We start from the raw sequence: 20,954 nt of genomic DNA on the forward strand, positions 1-20,954 counted from the left end.
GGGTCTGTCCCGTGACCTCCTCCTCATGCACCTAGCCTGGCACAGCAGTCAACCCATGGCACCTGCAGGGTCTGTCCCGTGACCTCCTCCTCATGCACCTAGCCTGGCACAGCAGCACAACTCGTGGCACCTGCAGGGTCTGTCCCGTGACCTCCTCCTCATGCACCTAGCCTGGCACAGCAGTCAACCCATGGCACCTGCAGGGTCTGTCCCGTGACCTCCTCCTCATGCACCTAGCCTGGCACAGCAGTCAACCCATGGCACCTGCAGGGTCTGTTCCGTGACCTCCTCCTCATGCACCTAGCCTGGCACAGCAGCACAACCCGTGGCACCTGCAGGGTCTGTCACGTGACCTCCTCCTCATGCACCTAGCCTGGCACAGCAGCACAACCCATGGCACCTGCTGGGTCTGTCACGTGACCTCCTCCTCATGCACCTAGCCTGGCACAGCAGCACAACCCGTGGCACCTGCAGGGTCTGTCACGTGACCTCCTCCTCCTGCACCTAGCCTGGCACAGCAGCACAACCCATGGCACCTGCTGGGTCTGTCCTGTGACCTCCTCGTCATGCACCTAGCCTGGCACAGCAGTCAACCCGTGGCACCTGCAGGGTCTGTCACGTGACCTCCTCCTCCTGCACCTAGCCTGGCACAGCAGTCAACCTGTGGCACCTGCTTGGTCTGTCCTGTGACCTTCTCGTCATGCACCTAGCCTGGCACAGAAGTCAACCCATGGCACCTGCTGGGTCTGCCCCGTGACCTCCTGCCAGCGGGCGTTCGACACTTCACGTGGCCTCAAGGTGCACTTGGCCTGGCACAAGTGTCGTGGTGATGTCACTGCCACTTAGTGTCGAATGGCAGTTGTTGTTGTGTCTGTGTGTGGGTGTGACTGTGTATGTGAGTGTGACACTGTGTGTGTGTGTGCCTGTGTGTGTGTGACTGTGTGTGTGACAATGTGTGAGTGTAGCGTACGTGTGTGGAGGGCTCCTGCAGTGTGTAGGGTCTGGGTGGTTCCTCCAGCACCTCCCCCAGGTTGCCCTGCAGCAGCCCGCTGAGGGTGGCCCACTGGCGACGAGTGGCCACCGCTTGCCCACGCGCCACCAGCAGGCACACCCGCACGTCCGGCACCCCCACACGGCACGACTCCCTGTCACAGGCAGACACACAGTCAGTCACACACACACACACACAGTCACACACAGACACACAGTCACACACACACACACACCGCTCGCCCACGCGCCACCAGCAGGCACACACGCACGTCCGGCACCCCCACACGGCACGACTCCCTGTCACAGGCACACACACAGTGACACACACACACAGTCACACACAGTCACACACAGACACACACAGTCACACACAGACACACACAGTCACACACACACACACACCGCTCGCCCACGCGCCACCAGCAGGCACACACGCACGTCCGGCACCCCCACACGGCACGACTCCCTGTCACAGTCACACACACAGTGACACACACACACAGTCACACACAGTCACACACACACAGACACACACAGTCACACACACACAGTGACACACACACAGTCACACACAGTCACACACACAGTCACACACACAGTCACACACACACACAGTCACACACACAGTCACACACACACAGTCACACACACACACACACAGCCACACACACACAGTCACACACACAGTGACACACACACACAGTCACACACAGTCACACACACACACAGTTATACAGTCACACACACACACAGGCACACACACACACAGTCCCTCACACACACACAGTCACACACACACAATCACACGCACAGGGGAGGAGGGGAGGAAGGGAGGAGGAGAGGGGAGGGAGGGGTGGAGGGGGTAGGGAGGGGGGTGAGTGAATGAGTGACTGAGTGGCTGAGTGAGTGAGTGGCTGAGTGAGTGAGTGGCTGAGTGAGTGAGTGGCTGAGTGAGTGAGTGGCTGAGTGAGTGAGTGGCTGAGTGAGTGAGTGGCTGAGTGAGTGAGTGGCTGAGTGAGTGAGTGGCTGAGTGAGTGAGTGGCTGAGTGAGTGAGTGGCTGAGTGAGTGAGTGGCTGAGTGAGTGGCTGAGTGAGTGAGTGGCTGAGTGAGTGAGTGGCTGAGTGAGTAAGTGTGTATGTGTGTGTATGTGTCTGTGTGTGTGTATGAGTGTGTATGTGTGTGTGTATGTGTCTGTGTGTGTGTGTATGTGTGTGAGTGAGTGTAGCGAGAATTTCATCATTGCTTGCAGCTGGGGTTGGCATCGTCCCCCACTCCTCCTGATGTCGAGGGTAAATGGGCGAGGTTTAAGACTGTGACTCATGCAGCTGCAATGGCTGCTTTGGGTACGCGGTCCAGACCTCCCCAGAAACCCTGGCTGACAGAGGAGGTGTTCAGGTTAATTGAGAAAAAGCGACAGGCCCACTCTCATCGCCTACAGCATCCCACGTCGGAGAATGAGGAGGTTTACCGCAGCCTTCGCTCGGAGGTTCGGAGAGCCGTAAGGCGCTGTAAGGATGGGTGGTGGTCGCGGGTTGCTGAGGAGATGGAGTCTGCCTCAGTGGCCCGCGATCACAAATCACTATTTAATTCCATCAAAAAAGTAACCTGCAGCGCCACACCTATTACCATCATTAGAGGAAAAAACGGTGATCCAATCTCCGACCCCCAGGAACAGGTTTGCAGATTTGCTGAGCATTTCTGCGAGGTCCTGGGGGAGGGAAAATCTCTCAGCCAGGAAAACATCATGGCACAAAGTGGGGATGACCCTGCTGAGGCTGCGGTGCCTCAAATATTGGAAGAGGTCACCCCCTGTGAGTGGCTGGCTGAGGTGCCAGCTGTTGAGGAAGTACTGAGGGCGATCCGGAGTCTGAGACCAGGGAAGGCACCGGGCAGAGATGATCTCCCAAGCGAAATGCTGAGGGAGGGTGGCGTTTGTGCACAGACTGCCCTATATGACATCATAACAACAGTCTGGACCACTGGACGGGTTCCGCAGGACTGGAAGGATGCCCTGGTGGTCCCCCTCTTTAAGAAGGGGGACCGTACCGACTGTAACAACTACAGAGGCATCTCACTCCTCAGTGTGCCGGGTAAGGTCCTGGCAAGGATTATTCAACATCGCCTTGCTAGGCACGCTGAGGAGAGGCTTGCGGAGCCCCAATGCGGTTTCAGGAAAGGGCGGTCCTGCACAGATGCCATATTTTCTGTCCGTCTGCTCCAGCAGAGGTGTAGGGAATTTCAAAAAGACCTACATCTCTGCTTTATTGACCTGGTCAAGGCCTATGATACCATCAGTAGGACTGGGCTCTGGGTTGTTCTTCGTGCTTTCGGAGTCCCTGACCCTCTGCTCACGATCATTAAGGACCTTCATGATGGTGAGCGGGCCCGGGTAAAACTACGTGGCCGGGAGTCGGAGCCTTTCCCTGTACACCTTGGGGTGCGACAGGGATGTCCTCTGGCTCCCACATTATTTAACATCTATTTCGACTGCGTAGTTCGTGAAGCCTTCAAAAGCTGTACCGGGGGAATTACCATTTGGTACAGATATAATGGGAGGCTGATCGACGCCCGGGTGCGATCAAGGGATGGCTCCCTATTGGTCAACCACGTTATGTATGCCGATGATTTGGTAATAGCTGCTCATTCAGAAGAGGAGTTGGAGACGCTGCTGCTGAGACTGGAGTGTGCCACCAAGAGGTGGGGCCTTACCATCAGCCACCCACCAAAACTAAGCACCTGCCTGGGTATTTTGTACCATCGGGCACTCCACCCCCACAACTCCCAATCGGTGATGGGGCAGTTGTGGAGAGAGTAGAGAGTTTCCCATACCTGGGCAGTGTGCTCATGACCGGCTCCAGTTTATCAGCAGAGGTCTCACTCCGAATCAGTCGAGCGGCAATATCTTTTCATCGGTTGCGTAACGCTGTGTGGAAGCTACCTGGTCTGTCGCTCCGCACGAAGCTTCAGGTCTTCTCGGCCACGGTCATTCCCTCCCTTCTCTACGCTTGCGAAACGTGGACCCCCCTAATGGAGCATCTTCGCCGGTTGGAAACATTTAGGCTGGCCTGCCTACGATCCATCCTGGGTTTAACCAGGCTGGATTGTGTGAGGAGCTCACAAGTCCTTGAAAGATCTGGGCAAAGTCCCATCAGTGAGCTCCTCCGGCAGGCAAGGCTGCGTTGGGTGGGTCATGTAGCCCGCATGCCCAGCCACCGCATGCCTAAACAGCTTTTGTTCGGCCGGATCGAGGGGGCTAAACGGGCGCGGCACGGGCTGGAGAAGAGATGGAGTGATGTGGTACAGGAGGACGTGGAGCTGAGTGGACTTGCCGATGACTGGTACCAGCGGTGTCAAGATCGGCCTCAGTGGAGGAGGCTCGTGAAGGACGCTACTTGGGCAGTTGGAGGCAGTCGCCCTCCAACAACAACGGAGGGCGGAGGAGCGACGCTCACAACAACGAGCGGAGCGCCGGGTGGCTAAAGCACAGCAAGTTGGCACAGTAGGGGGCACAGGTGGTGGATCAGCCAGTCATCTCGGTCATCTCGGTCAGTCGACCCGTGGCACCTGGGTCTGCCCCGTGACCTCCTGCCAGCGGGCGTTCGACACTTCACGTGGCCTCAGGGTGCACATGGCCTGGCACAAGCGTCGTGGTGACGTCACCGCCACTTAGTGGCGAATGGCGGTTGTTGTTGTTGTTGAGTGAGTGTATGAGTGAGTGTGTGTGTGTCACTGTGTGTGACTGTGTGTGTGACTGTGTGTGTGTGTGTGTATAAGTGTGTGTATGACTGTGTGTGTCTGTGTGTATGTCTGTGTGTATGTGTATGTCTGTGTGTATGTGTATGTCTGTGTGTGTGTGACTATGTGTCTGTGTGTGTATGTGTGTGGCTGTGTGTGTGTGTATGATTGAGTGAGTGTATGTGTCTGTGTGTGTGTATGAGTGAGTGTGTGTATGTGTCTGTGTGTGTGTATGTCTGTGTGTATGTGTATGTCTGTGTGTGTGTGACTATGTGTCTGTGTGTGTATGTGTGTGGCTGTGTGTGTGTGTATGATTGAGTGAGTGTATGTGTCTGTGTGTGTGTATGAGTGAGTGTGTGTATGTGTCTGTGTGTGTGTATGTCTGTGTGTATGTGTATGTCTGTGTGTGTGTGACTATGTGTCTGTGTGTGTGTGACTATGTGTCTGTGTGTGTGTGACTATGTGTCTGTGTGTGTGTGACTATGTGTCTGTGTGTGTATGTGTATGTCTGTGTGTGTGTGACTATGTGTCTGTGTGTGTGTGACTATGTGTCTGTGTGTGTGTGACTATGTGTCTGTGTGTGTGTGACTATGTGTCTGTGTGTGTGTGACTATGTGTCTGTGTGTGTGTGACTATGTGTCTGTGTGTGTGTGACTATGTGTCTGTGTGTGTGTGACTATGTGTCTGTGTGTGTGTGACTATGTGTCTGTGTGTGTATGTGTAGGCTCTGCGCACCGGTGCAGGTTGCGCTCCACACGAATCCGCAAGCTGCCGGGGAGGCTCAGCAGGCGTGGTCCCACACGGCGCACCGAGTAGGAGCCCATGCTGAGCAGCGCCTCGTCACTGCTGCTACTGCTGCTGCTACTGCCGCTGCTGCTACTGCTGCTGGTGCTGCCCGTGGCGGTGGTGGTGGTGGTGGTGGTGGAGGTGGTGGTGGAGGTGGTGGAGGTGGAGGTGAGGGGGACTCGTTCTGCTGTGTAGAAGTCGACGTCCCGTAGGTGGAGCGTGGTGATGTCCAGCAGGCAACGCACCTTGGGGGAATCTGGTGGTGGTGGAGGTGATGGTGGTGGTGACGGTGGTGATGGTGGTGATGGAGGTGATGGTGATGATGGTGGTAGAGGGTGGTGGTGGAGTAGGTGGTGATGGTGGAGATGGTGGTGGTGGTGGTGGTGATGGTGGTGATGGTGGTGATGGTGGTGGAGGTGGTGATGGTGGTGATGGTGGTGGTGGTGGTGGTAGTGGAGGTGGTGGAGGTGATGGTGGTGGTGGTGGTGGTGGTGATGGTGGAGGTGATGGTGGTGGTGATGGTGGAGGTGATGGTGGTGATGGTGGAGGTGATGGTGGTGGTATGAGAGGTGTTTGGGATATTGGCATTATCATCAGAAGCGTCTTGTTTGTGACATCACAATCACACACAACCATCACCACCACCATCACCACCACCACCATCACCACCATCACCACCACCACCACCACCACCATCACCACCACCACCACCATCACCACCACCACCATCACCACCACCACCACCATCACCACCACCACCATCACCACCACCACCATCACCACCATCACCACCATCACCACCATCACCACCATCACCACCACCACCATCACCACCATCACCACCACCACCACCATCACCACCACCACCACCATCATCACCACCACCACCACCATCATCACCACCATCACCACCACCATCACCACCATCACCACCACCATCACCACCACCACCATCATCACCACCATCACCATCACCACCACCATCACCATCACCACCACCACCACCATCACCATCACCACCATCACCACCACCACCACCATCACCACCACCACCATCACCACCATCACCACCATCACCACCACCATCATCACCATCACCACCACCACCATCACCACCACCATCACCACCATCACTACCATCACCACCACCACCACCACCATCACCACCATCACCACCACCACCATCACCATCACCACCACCATCACCACCATCACCACGTACCGGCTGCTTGCTCCGTGTCTCTCGGCTCACCGTTCTCCGTGTCTCGCGTCCTACTGGGCGTGTCCGGCTGTAGAGAGACACAGAGAGAGACACGGAGAGAGACACGGAGAGAGACACGGGGAGAGACACGGAGAGAGACACGGAGAGAGACACGGGGAGAGACACGGAGAGAGACACGGAGAGAGACACGGAGAGAGACACGGGGAGAGACACGGGGAGAGACACGGGGAGAGACACGGAGAGAGACACGGGGAGAGACACGGGGAGAGACACGGAGAGAAACACGGGGAGAGACACGGGGAGAGACACGGAGAGAGACACGGGGAGAGACACGGGGAGAGACACAGAGAGAGACACGGAGAGAGACACGGGGAGAGACACGGGGAGAGACACGGAGAGAGACACGGAGAGAGACACGGGGAGAGACACGGGGAGAGACACGGAGAGAGACACGGAGAGAGACACAGAGAGAGACACGGAGAGAGACACGGGGAGAGACACGGGGAGAGACACGGAGAGAGACACGGAGAGAGACACGGGGAGAGACACGGGGAGAGACACGGGGAGAGACACGGGGAGAGACACGGGGGGGAGACACGGGGAGAGACACGGGGAGAGACACGGGGGGGAGACACGGGGAGAGACACGGGGAGAGACACGGGGAGAGACACGGGGGGGAGACACGGGGAGAGACACGGGGAGAGACACGGAGAGAGACACGGAGAGAGACACGGGGGGGGAGACACGGGGAGAGACACGGGGAGAGACACGGAGAGAGACACGGGGGGGAGACACGGGGAGAGACACGGGGAGAGACACGGGGGGGAGACACGGGGAGAGACACGGGGAGAGACACGGGGAGAGACACGGTGAGAGACACGGGGAGAGACACGGGGAGAGACACGGGGGGGAGACACGGGGGGGAGACACGGGGAGAGACACGGAGAGAGACACGGAGAGAGACACGGAGAGAGACACGGAGAGAGACACGGAGAGAGACACGGAGAGAGACACGGAGAGAGACACGGTGAGAGACACGGAGAGAGACACGGGGAGAGACACGGGGAGAGACACGGGGAGAGACACAGAGAGAGACACGGAGAGAGACACGGGGAGAGACACAGAGAGAGACACGGAGAGAGACACAGAGAGAGACACGGAGAGAGACACGGGGAGAGACACAGAGAGAGACACGGGGAGAGACACGGAGAGAGACACGGAGAGAGACACGGAGAGAGACACAGAGAGAGACACGGAGAGAGACACGGGGAGAGACACAGAGAGAGACACGGGGAGAGACACGGGGAGAGACACGGGGAGAGACACGGGGAGAGACACGGGGAGAGACACGGAGAGAGACACGGAGAGAGACACAGAGAGAGACACGGAGAGAGACACGGGGAGAGACACAGAGAGAGACACGGGGAGAGACACGGGGAGAGACACGGGGAGAGACACGGGGGGGAGACACGGGGAGAGACACGGGGAGAGACACGGGGAGAGACACGGGGGGGAGACACGGGGGGGAGACACGGGGAGAGACACGGAGAGAGACACGGAGAGAGACACGGAGAGAGACACGGAGAGAGACACGGTGAGAGACACGGAGAGAGACACGGGGAGAGACACGGGGAGAGACACGGGGAGAGACACGGGGAGAGACACGGAGAGAGACACGGGGAGAGACACGGGGAGAGACACGGAGAGAGACACGGAGAGAGACACGGAGAGAGACACGGTGAGAGACACGGAGAGAGACACGGGGAGAGACACGGGGAGAGACACGGGGAGAGACACGGGGAGAGACACAGAGAGAGACACGGAGAGAGACACAGAGAGACACGGAGAGAGACACGGGGAGAGACACAGAGAGAGACACGGGGAGAGACACGGAGAGAGACACGGAGAGAGACACGGGGAGAGACACGGGGAGAGACACGGAGAGAGACACAGAGAGAGACACGGAGAGAGACACGGGGAGAGACACGGAGAGAGACACAGAGAGAGACACGGAGAGAGACACGGGGAGAGACACAGAGAGAGACACGGAGAGAGACACAGAGAGAGACACGGGGAGAGACACGGGGAGAGACACGGAGAGAGACACAGAGAGAGACACGGAGAGAGACACGGGGAGAGACACAGAGAGAGACACGGGGAGAGACACGGGGAGAGACACGGAGAGAGACACAGAGAGAGACACGGAAAGAGACACGGGGAGAGACACAGAGAGAGACACGGAGAGAGACACGGGGAGAGACACGGGGAGAGACACGGAGAGAGACACGGGGAGAGACACAGAGAGAGACACGGAGAGAGACACGGGGAGAGACACAGAGAGAGACACGGGGAGAGACACGGGGAGAGACACGGGGAGAGACACGGGGAGAGACACAGAGAGAGACACGGAGAGAGACACGGGGAGAGACAGAGAGAGACACGGGGAGAGACACGGGGAGAGACACGGAGAGAGACACAGAGAGAGACACGGAGAGAGACACGGGGAGAGACACAGAGAGAGACACGGAGAGAGACACGGGGAGAGACACGGGGAGAGACACGGAGAGAGACACGGAGAGAGACACGGGGAGAGACACGGGGAGAGACACGGGGAGAGACACGGGGAGAAACACGGAGAGAGACACGGGGAGAGACACGGGGAGAGACACGGGGAGAGACACGGGGAGAGACACGGAGAGAGACACAGAGAGAGACACAGAGAGAGACACAGAGAGAGACACGGAGAGAGACACGGGGAGAGACACGGAGAGACACGGGGAGAGACACGGGGAGAGACACGGGGAGAGACACGGAGAGAGACACGGAGAGAGACACAGAGAGAGACACGGAGAGAGACACGGGGAGAGACACGGAGAGACACGGGGAGAAACACGGAGAGAGACACGGGGAGAGACACGGGGAGAGACACGGGGAGAGACACGGGGAGAGACACGAAGAGAGACACGGGGAGAGACACGGGGAGAGACACGGGGAGAGACACGGGGAGAGACACGGGGAGAGACACGGGGAGAGACACGGGGAGAGACACGGAGAGAGACACGGGGAGAGACACGGGGAGAGACACGGGGAGAAACACGGGGAGAGACACGGGGAGAGACACGGGGAGAGACACGGGGAGAGACACGGGGAGAGACACAGAGAGAGACACGGAGAGAGACACAGAGAGAGACACAGAGAGAGACACAGAGAGAGACACGGAGAGAGACACGGGGAGAGACACGGAGAGACACGGGGAGAGACACGGGGAGAGACACGGGGAGAGACACGGAGAGAGACACGGAGAGAGACACAGAGAGAGACACGGAGAGAGACACGGGGAGAGACACGGAGAGACACGGGGAGAGACACGGGGAGAGACACGGGGAGAGACACGGGGAGAGACACGGGGAGAGACACGGAGAGAGACACGGAGAGAGACACGGGGAGAGACACGGGGAGAGACACGGGGAGAGACACGGGGAGAGACACGGGGAGAGACACGGGGAGAGACACGGTGAGAGACACGGGGAGAGACACGGGGAGAGACACGGAGAGAGACACGGAGAGAGACACGGAGAGAGACACGGAGAGAGACACAGAGAGAGACACGGGGAGAGACACGGAGAGAGACACGGGGAGAGACACGGAGAGAGACACGGGGAGAGACACGGGGAGAGACACGGGGAGAGACACGGAGAGAGACACGGAGAGAGACACGGAGAGAGACACGGAGAGAGACACGGAGAGAGACACGGGGAGAGACACGGGGAGAGACACGGAGAGAGACACGGGGAGAGACACGGGGAGAGACACGGGGAGAGACACGGGGAGAGACACGGGGAGAGACACGGGGAGAGACACAGGGAGAGACACGGAGAGAGACACGGGGAGAGACACGGAGAGAGACACGGAGAGAGACACGGGGAGAGACACGGGGAGAGACACGGGGAGAGACACGGGGAGAGACACGGAGAGAGACACGGGGAGAGACACGGAGAGAGACACGGAGAGAGACACGGAGAGAGACACGGGGAGAGACACGGAGAGAGACACGGAGAGAGACACGGGGAGAGACACGGGGAGAGACACGGGGAGAGACACGGGGAGAGACACGGAGAGAGACACGGAGAGAGACACGGGGAGAGACACGGGGAGAGACACGGAGAGAGACACGGAGAGAGACACGGGGAGAGACACGGGGAGAGACACGGGGAGAGACACGGGGAGAGACACGGGGAGAGACACGGAGAGAGACACGGAGAGAGACACGGAGAGAGACACGGAGAGAGACACGGAGAGAGACACGGAGAGAGACACGGAGAGAGACACGGAGAGAGACACGGGGAGAGACACGGAGAGAGACACGGGGAGAGACACGGGGAGAGACACGGGGAGAGACACGGGGAGAGACACGGGGAGAGACACGGAGAGAGACACGGGGAGAGACACGGAGAGAGACACGGAGAGAGACACGGAGAGAGACACGGAGAGAGACACGGGGAGAGACACGGAGAGAGACACGGGGAGAGACACGGAGAGAGACACGGGGAGAGACACGGGGAGAGACACGGGGAGAGACACGGGGAGAGACACGGAGAGAGACACGGAGAGAGACACGGAGAGAGACACGGGGAGAGACACGGAGAGAGACACGGGGAGAGACACGGAGAGAGACACGGGGAGAGACACGGGGAGAGACACGGGGAGAGACACGGGGAGAGACACGGGGAGAGACACGGGGAGAGACACGGAGAGAGACACAGGGAGAGACACGGAGAGAGACACGGGGAGAGACACGGGGAGAGACACGGAGAGAGACACGGAGAGAGACACGGAGAGAGACACAGAGAGAGACACAGAGAGAGACACGGAGAGAGACACGGGGAGAGAGACACGGAGAGAGACACGGGGAGAGAGACACGGAGAGAGACACGGGGAGAGACACGGGGAGAGACACGGGGAGAGACACGGGGAGAGAGACACGGAGAGAGACACGGGGAGAGACACGGGGAGAGACACGGGGAGAGAGACACGGAGAGAGACACGGGGAGAGACACGGGGAGAGACACGGGGAGAGACACAGAGAGAGACACGGAGAGAGACACGGAGAGAGACACGGGGAGAGACACGGAGAGAGACACAGAGAGAGACACAGAGAGAGACACGGGGAGAGAGACACGGAGAGAGACACGGGGAGAGACACGGAGAGAGACACGGGGAGAGACACAGAGAGAGACACAGAGAGAGACACGGGGAGAGAGACACGGAGAGAGACAAAGAGAGAGACACGGGGAGAGACACAGAGAGAGACACGGAGAGAGACACGGAGAGAGACACGGAGAGAGACACAGAGAGAGACACGGGGAGAGAGACACGGAGAGAGACACGGAGAGAGACACAGAGAGAGACACGGGGAGAGACACAGAGAGAGACACGGAGAGAGACACAGAGAGAGACACGGAGAGAGACACGGAGAGAGACACGGAGAGAGACAGAGAGAGACACGGGGAGAGAGACACTCAGAGAGACACGGAGAGAGACACAGAGAGAGACACGGGGAGAGACACAGAGAGAGACACGGAGAGAGACACGGAGAGAGACACGGGGAGAGACACGGGGAGAGAGACACGGAGAGAGACACAGAGAGAGACACGGAGAGAGACACGGGGAGAGAGACACGGAGAGAGACACAGAGAGAGACACAGAGAGAGACACGGGGAGAGAGACACGGAGAGAGACACGGAGAGAGACACGGGGAGAGACACGGGGAGAGACACGGGGAGAGACACGGGGAGAGACACGGGGAGAGACACGGGGAGAGACACGGAGAGAGACACGGGGAGAGACACGGGGAGAGACACGGGGAGAGACACGGGGAGAGACACGGGGAGAGACACGGGGAGAGACACGGGGAGAGACACGGGGAGAGACACGGGGAGAGACACGGGGAGAGACACGGGGAGAGAGACACGGAGAGAGACACGAGGAGAGAGACACGGAGAGAGACACAGAGAGAGACACAGAGAGAGACACGGGGAGAGAGACACGGAGAGAGACACAGAGAGAGACACGGAGAGAGACACGGGGAGAGAGACACGGAGAGAGACACAGAGAGAGACACAGAGAGAGACACGGGGAGAGAGATACGGAGAGAGACACGGAGAGAGACACAGAGAGAGACACGGGGAGAGACACGGAGAGAGACACGGGGAGAGACACGGGGAGAGACACGGGGAGAGACACGGGGAGAGACACGGGGAGAGACACGGGGAGAGACACGGGGAGAGACACGGGGAGAGACACGGGGAGAGACACGGAGAGAGACACGGGGAGAGACACGGAGAGAGACACGGAGAGAGACACGGGGAGAGACACGGAGAGAGACACGGAGAGAGACACGGGGAGAGACACGGAGAGAGACACGGGGAGAGACACGGAGAGAGACACGGGGAGAGACACGGAGAGAGACACGGGGAGAGACACGGGGAGAGACACGGAGAGAGACACGGGGAGAGACACGGAGAGAGACACGGGGAGAGACACGGAGAGAGACACGGAGAGAGACACGGAGAGAGACACGGGGAGAGACACGGGGAGAGACACGGGGAGAGACACGGGGAGAGACACGGGGAGAGACACGGAGAGAGACACGGAGAGAGACACGGGGAGAGACACGGAGAGAGACACGGAGAGAGACACGGAGAGAGACACGGGGAGAGACACGGGGAGAGACACGGGGAGAGACACGGGGAGAGACACGGGGAGAGACACGGGGAGAGACACGGGGAGAGACACGGGGAGAGACACGGGGAGAGACACGGGGAGAGACACGGGGAGAGACACGGGGAGAGACACGGAGAGAGACACGGAGAGAGACACGGGGAGAGACACGGGGAGAGACACGGGGAGAGACACGGGGAGAGACACGGGGAGAGACACGGTGAGAGACACGGGGAGAGACACAGAGAGAGACACGGGGAGAGACACGGGGAGAGACACAGAGAGAGACACGGGGAGAGACACGGTGAGAGACACGGAGAGAGACACAGAGAGAGACACGGAGAGAGACACGGGGAGAGACACAGAGAGAGACACGGGGAGAGACACGGTGAGAGACACGGAGAGAGACACGGGGAGAGACACAGAGAGAGACACGGGGAGAGACACGGGGAGAGACACAGAGAGAGACACGGAGAGAGACACGGGGAGAGACACGGAGAGAGACACGGGGAGAGACACGGGGAGAGACACGGGGAGAGACACGGGGAGAGACACGGAGAGAGACACGGGGGGGAGACACGGGGGGAGACACGGGGAGAGACACGGGGAGAGACACGGAGAGAGACACGGGGAGAGACACGGGGAGAGACACGGGGAGAGACACGGAGAGAGACACGGAGAGAGACACGGAGAGAGACACGGTGAGAGACACGGGGAGAGACACGGAGAGAGACACGGGGAGAGACACAGAGAGAGACACGGGGGGAGACACGGGGAGAGACACGGGGAGAGACACGGGGAGAGACACGGAGAGAGACACGGAGAGAGACACGGGGAGAGACACGGGGAGAGACACGGGGAGAGACACGGGGGGGAGACACGGGGAGAGACACGGAGAGAGACACGGAGAGAGACACGGGGAGAGACACGGGGAGAGACACGGGGAGAGACACGGGGGGGAGACACGGGGAGAGACACGGAGAGAGACACGGAGAGAGACACGGAGAGAGACACGGGAAGAGACACGGGGAGAGACACGGGGAGAGACACGGGGAGAGACACGGGGAGAGACACGGGGGGGAGACACGGGGGGGAGACACGGGGAGAGACACGGGGAGAGACACGGGGAGAGACACGGGGGGGAGACACGGGGGGAAGACACGGGGAGAGACACGGAGAGAGACACGGAGAGAGACACGGGGAGAGACACGGGGAGAGACACGGGGAGAGACACGGGGAGAGACACGGGGGGGAGACACGGGGGGGAGACACGGGGAGAGACACGGAGAGAGACACGGAGAGAGACACGGGGAGAGACACGGTGAGAGACACGGAGAGAGACACGGGGAGAGACACGGGGAGAGACACGGAGAGAGACACGGGGAGAGAGACAGAGAGAGAGACACGGAGAGAGAGACACGGAGAGAGACACGGGGAGAGACACGGGGAGAGAGACACGGTGAGAGACACGGGGAGAGACACGGAGAGAGACACGGGGAGAGACATCACACCACAAAATCACACCAGATACTCATTTGAGATGACCGCCACCACCAGCATCACCACCATCACCATCACTACCACCATCACCACCATCACCACCATCACCACCATCACCATCACTACCACCATCACCACCATCACCACCATCACCACCATCACCACCACCAACATCACTTCCACAATCATCATCGCAGAAGCAGTTTGTGGATTCAAACTCTCACCTCACTATCTCCACCACCACCTTCTCCTGCATCACCACCATCACCACCATCATCATCAGCAGGCTGCTGCTGCTGCTGCTGCTTGTGGCTGCTGCTGCTGCTGCTGCTGCTGCGTGCGAAGCGGTTGGTGGCGTGCAGGCTGCCGAGCGAGACGTGCAGCAGGTGCGGCGAGGCGTGGCCCTCGGGCAGCAGCAGCTGGGCTGGGCCCGCCTGCACGTCCACCTGCAGGCGGGAGGCTCGCGACGCCTCGCAGCGCACCTGCTCCACCACCGCCGTGACGGGGGTCGGGAGGTGGCGGGCGAGGGGGAGGGGGGGTGCGGGAGGGGAGGAGTGAGTGAGCGAGCGAGCGAGTGAGTGCGTGAGTGAGTGAGTAAGCGAGTGAGCGAGTGAGTGAGCGAGTGAGTGAGTGAGCGAGTGAGTGAGTCAGCGAGTGAGTGAGTGAGTGAGTAAGCGAGTGAGCGAGTGAGTGAGCGAGTGAGTGAGTGAGCGAGTAAGTGAGTCAGCGAGTGAGTGAGTCAGTGAGCGAGTGAGTGAGTGAGTGAGTAAGCGAGTGAGCGAGTGAGTGAGCGAGTGAGTGAGTGAGCGAGTGAGTGAGTGAGTGAGTGAGTGAGCGAGTGAGCGAGTGAGTGAGTGAGCGAGTGAGTGAGTCAGCGAGTGAGCGAGTGAGTGAGTGAGCGAGTGAGTGAGTCAGCGAGTGAGTGAGTGAGCGAGTAAGTGAGTGAGTGAGTGAGTCAGTGAGTGAGTGAGTGAGCGAGCGAGTGAGTGAGTGAGTGAGCGAGTGAGTGAGTGAGTGAGCGAGTCAGCGAGTGAGTGAGCGAGTGAGTGAGTCAGCGAGTGAGCGAGTGAGTGAGTCAGCGAGTGAGTGAGTGAGTCAGTGAGTGAGTGAGTGAGCGAGCGAGTGAGCGAGTCAGCGAGTGAGTGAGCGAGCGAGCGAGTGAGTGAGTGAGCGAGTGAGCGAGTCAGCGAGTGAGTGAGCGAGCGAGTGAGTGAGTGAACGAGTGAGCGAGTCAGCGAGTGAGTGAGCGAGTGAGTGAGTCAGCGAGTGAGTGAGTGAGTCAGTGAGTGAGTGAGTGAGCGAGCGAGCGAGTGAGTGAGTGAGTGAGTGAGTCAGCGAGTGAGTGAGTCAGTGAGCGAGTGAGTGAGTGAGTGAGTGAGCGAGTGAGCGAGTGAGTGAGCGAGCGAGCGAGTGAGTGAGTGAGTGAGCGAGTGAGCGAGTCAGCGAGTGAGCGAGTGAGTGAGTCAGCGAGTGAGCGAGTGAGTGAGTCAGCGAGTGAGTGAGTGAGTCAGTGAGTGAGTGAGTGAGTGAGCGAGCGAGCGAGTGAGTGAGTCAGTGAGTGAGTGAGTGAGTGAGCGAGCGAGCGAGCGAGTGAGTGAGCGAGTGAGTGAGCGAGTGAGCGAGTGAGCGAGTCAGCGAGTGAGTGAGTGAGTCAGCGAGTGAGCGAGTGAGTGAGTCAGCGAGTGAGTGAGTGAGTCAGTGAGTGAGTGAGTGAGTGAGCGAGCGAGCGAGTGAGTGAGCGAGTGAGTGAGCGAGTGAGCGAGTCAGCGAGTGAGTGAGCGAGCGAGTGAGTGAGTGAGTGAGCGAGTGAGCGAGTCAGCGAGTGAGTGAGCGAGTGAGTGAGTCAGCGAGTGAGTGAGTGAGTGAGCGAGTGAGTCAGCGAGTGAGTGAGTGAGCGAGCGAGTGAGTGAGCGAGTGAGTGAGTCAGCGAGTGAGTGAGTCAGTGAGCGAGTGAGTGAGTGAGTGAGTGAGTGAGCGAGTGAGTCAGTCAGCGAGTGAGTGAGCGAGTGAGTGAGCGAGTGAGTGAGTGAGCGAGCGAGCGAGTGAGTGAGTGAGCGGGTGAGTGAGTGAGTGAGTTAGTGAATCAGTGAGCGAGCGAGTGAGTGAGCGAGTGAGTCAGTGAGTGAGTGAGTGAGTCAGTGAGTGAGTGAGTGAGTCAGCGAGCGAGTGAGTGAGTGAGCGAGCGAGTGAGTCAGCAAGTCAGTGAGTGAGCGAGTGAGTCAGCGAGTGAGTGAGCGAGTGAGCGAGTGAGTGAGTGAGTGAGCGAGCGATTGAGTGAGTGAGCGAGTGAGTCAGTGAGTGAGTGAGTGAGTCAGTGAGTGAGTGAGTGAGTCAGCGAGCGAGTGAGTGAGTGAGCGAGCGAGTGAGTCAGCAAGTCAGTGAGTGAGCGAGTGAGTCAGCGAGTGAGTGAGCGAGTGAGCGAGTGAGTGAGTGAGTGAGCGAGCGATTGAGTGAGTGAGCGAGTGAGTCAGTGAGTGAGTGAGTGAGTCAGTGAGTGAGTGAGTGAGTCAGCGAGCGAGTGAGTGAGTGAGCGAGCGAGTGAGTCAGCAAGTCAGTGAGTGAGCGAGTGAGTCAGCGAGTGAGTGAGCGAGCGAGTGAGTGAGTGAGTGAGTGAGCGAGTGAGTGAGTGAGCGAGCGAGTGAGTGAGTGAGCGAGCGAGTGAGTCAGCAAGTCAGTGAGTGAGCGAGTGAGCAAGTGAGCGAGTGAGTCAGCGAGTGAGTGAGCGAGTGAGCGAGTGAGTGAGTGAGCGAGTGAGCGAGCGAGTGAGTGAGTGAGCGAGTGAGCGAGTGAGTGAGCGAGTGAGTGAGTGAGTGAGTGAGTGAGCGAGCGAGTGAGTGAGTGAGCGAGCGAGTGAGTCAGCAAGTCAGCGAGTGAGCGAGTGAGCGAGTGAGCGAGTGAGTCAGCGAGCGAGTGAGTGAGCGAGCGAGTGAGTCAGCAAGTCAGTGAGTGAGCGAGTGAGCGAGTGAGCGAGTGAGTCAGTGAGCGAGTGAGTGAGCGAGCGAGTGAGTGAGCGAGTGAGTGAGTGAGTGAGTCAGCAAGTCAGTGAGTGAGCGAGTGAGCGAGTGAGCGAGCGAGTGAGTGAGTGAGCGAGCGAGCGAGTCAGCAAGTCAGTGAGTGAGCGAGTGAGCGAGTGAGCGAGTGAGTCAGCGAGCGAGTGAGTGAGTGAGTGAGCGAGCGAGCGAGTGAGTCAGCAAGTCAGTGAGTGAGCGAGTGAGCGAGTGAGCGAGCGAGTGAGCGAGTGAGCGAGCGAGTGAGTCAGCAAGTCAGTGAGTGAGCGAGTGAGCGATTGAGTGAGCGAGCGAGTGAGTGAGCGAGCGAGTGAGTCACCGCGTGCCCTGCTAGTGCAGCGCGCTGGCGCCCCAGTGCGTCCTGCAGCTGTGTGAAGGAGTGGAGGAAGGCGAGTGCCTGCACCACGTAGCGCTGCGTGTGGACGAAGCGGAGGGGGCCCACGCGCACCATCAGCTGCGCGTCGCACGCTCGGTCAGCAACGCCGCCAAACCTGGGGGGGGGCAGCCACATCGTCGTCATCATCGTCATCGTCGTCATCGTCATGATCGTGGTCATCGTCATGATCGTCACCATCGTCATGATCGTCACCATCGTCATGATCGTCATCATCGTCATCATTGTTGTCATCATCATCGTCATGATCGTGGTCATCGTCATGATCGTCACCATCGTCATGATCGTCATCATTGTTGTCATCATCGTCATGATCGTCACCATCGTCATGATCGTCATCGTTGTCATCTACATCGTCATCATCATTGTCATCATCACCATCGTCATGATCGTCATCATCATCATCGTCATCGTCATCATCATCATCATCGTCGTCATCGTCATCATCGTCGTCATCATCATCACCATCACCATCGTCGTCATCATCACCATCACCATCGTCATCTTCGTCGTCATCATCACCATCATCATCGTCATCGTCATCATCATCATCACCATCGTCATCATCATCATCACCATCGTCGTCATCATCACCATCACCATCGTCATCGTCATCTTCGTCGTCATCATCACCATCGCTATCATCATCATCATCATCGTCGTCATCATCGTCGTCATCTTTGTCGTTGTCATAATTGGCTAGGCTGGGCTAGGCTAGGGGCTGGCTGGGCTAGGCTGGGCTGGGCTGGGCTAGGCTAGGCTAGGGGCTGGCTGGGCTAGGCTAGGCTAGGCTAGGGGCTGGCTGGGCTAGGCTAGGGGCTGGCTGGGCTAGGCTAGGGGCTGGCTGGGCTAGGCTAGGGGCTGGCTGGGCTAGGCTAGGGGCTGGCTGGGCTAGGCTAGGGGCTGGCTGGGCTAGGCTGGGCTGGGCTGGGCTGGGCTGGGCTAGGCTAGGGGCTGGCTGGGCTAGGCTAGGGGCTGGCTGGGCTGGGCTAGGCTAGGGGCTGGCTGGGCTAGTCTAGGGGCTGGCTGGGCTGGGCTGGGCTGGGCTAGGGGCTGGCTGGGCTAGGCTAGGGGCTGGCTGGGCTAGGCTAGGCTGGGCTGGGCTGGGCTGGGCTAGGCTAGGCTAGGGGCTGGCTGGGCTAGGCTAGGCTGGGCTGGGCTGGGCTAGGCTAGGGGCTGGCTGGGCTAGGCTAGGGGCTGGCTGGGCTAGGCTAGGCTGGGCTGGGCTGGGCTAGGCTAGGGGCTGGCTGGGCTAGGCTAGGGGCTGGCTGGGCTAGGCTAGGCTGGGCTGGGCTGGGCTGGGCTAGGCTAGGGGCTGGCTGGGCTAGGCTGGGCTGGGCTGGGCTAGGCTAGGGGCTGGCTGGGCTAGGCTGGGCTGGGCTGGGCTGGGCTGGGCTAGGCTAGGCTAGGGGCTGGCTGGGCTAGGCTGGGCTGGGCTAGGCTAGGCTAGGCTGGGCTAGGCTAGGCTGGGCTAGGCTGGGCTAGGGGCTGGCTGGGCTAGGAGCTGGCTGGCTAGGGGCTGGGCTAGGCTGGGCTGGGCTGGGCTGGGCTAGGCTAGGCTGGGCTGGGCTGGGCTAGGCTTGGCTAGGCTGGGCTAGGCTGGGCTAGGCTAGGGGCTGGCTGGGCTAGGCTAGGCTGGGCTGGGCTAGGCTAGGCTGGGCTAGGCTAGGCTAGGCTGGGCTAGGCTGGGCTAGGGGCTGGCTGGGCTAGGAGCTGGCTGGCTAGGGGCTGGGCTGGCTCACTTGATGAGCCTCAGGGTGACTCCGTCTGGTCCCAGGGTGACCAGCCGCTCCGGGTAGAGGAGTCCGTGTGGCGAGGGGTCCCCCAACTCCACCACGCTCGCCGCCACGTCCACCTCCAAGTCCACCCCTGGTGAGGGGAGACAGGGGCAGTCACGCTCACCCCCACGCTCACCCCACACTCACCCCCACGCTCACCCCCATGCTCACCCCCACGCTCACCCCACGCTCACCCCCACGCTCACCACCATGCTCACCGCCACGTCCACCTCCACGTCCACCTCCAAGTCCACCCCTGGTGAGGGGAGACAGGGGCAGTCACGCTCACCGCCACGCTCACCGCCACGCTCACCACCACGCTCACCACCACACTCACCACCACACTCACCACCACGCTCGCCGCCACGCTCACCACCACACTCACCGCCACACTCGCCGCCACGCTCGCCACCACGCTCACCGCCACGCTCACCACCACGCTCGCCGCCACGCTCACCACCACGCTCACCACCACGCTCGCCACCACGCTCGCCACCACGCTCGCCACCACGCTCGCCACCACGCTCGCCACCACGCTCGCCACCACGCTCGCCACCACGCTCGCCACCACGCTCGCCACCACGCTCGCCACCACGCTCGCCACCACGCTCGCCACCACGCTCGCCACCACGCTCGCCACCACGCTCGCCACCACGCTCGCCACCACGCTCGCCACCACGCTCGCCACCACGCTCGCCACCACGCTCGCCACCACGCTCGCCACCACGCTCGCCACCACGCTCGCCACCACGCTCGCCACCACGCTCGCCACCACGCTCGCCACCACGCTCACCACCACGCTCACCACCACGCTCAC

General features: G+C 60.1%; 1 protein-coding gene across 1 annotated transcript in view; it reads right to left on the bottom strand.

The window, feature by feature from the left end:
• LOC144955696 (intermembrane lipid transfer protein VPS13D-like) overlaps window positions 1-20,954 on the bottom strand; it is a 48,850-nt gene that overhangs the window by 20,185 nt on the left and 7,711 nt on the right. The window contains exons 4-10 of the mRNA XM_078885845.1: window positions 20,102-20,228; window positions 18,285-18,456; window positions 15,182-15,439; window positions 6,738-6,804; window positions 5,465-5,771; window positions 1,394-1,459; window positions 971-1,145 (exon numbers count right to left, since the gene is read on the bottom strand). Of these exons, the coding sequence (XP_078741971.1) occupies window positions 971-1,145; window positions 1,394-1,459; window positions 5,465-5,771; window positions 6,738-6,804; window positions 15,182-15,439; window positions 18,285-18,456; window positions 20,102-20,228 (1,172 nt within the window). The remainder of the gene's footprint in view (window positions 1-970; window positions 1,146-1,393; window positions 1,460-5,464; window positions 5,772-6,737; window positions 6,805-15,181; window positions 15,440-18,284; window positions 18,457-20,101; window positions 20,229-20,954) is intronic.

Source organism: Lampetra fluviatilis, unplaced genomic scaffold (assembly GCF_964198595.1).
Source record: "Lampetra fluviatilis unplaced genomic scaffold, kcLamFluv1.1 SCAFFOLD_638, whole genome shotgun sequence".
In the NCBI taxonomy this organism is placed as follows: Eukaryota; Metazoa; Chordata; class Hyperoartia; order Petromyzontiformes; family Petromyzontidae; genus Lampetra; species Lampetra fluviatilis.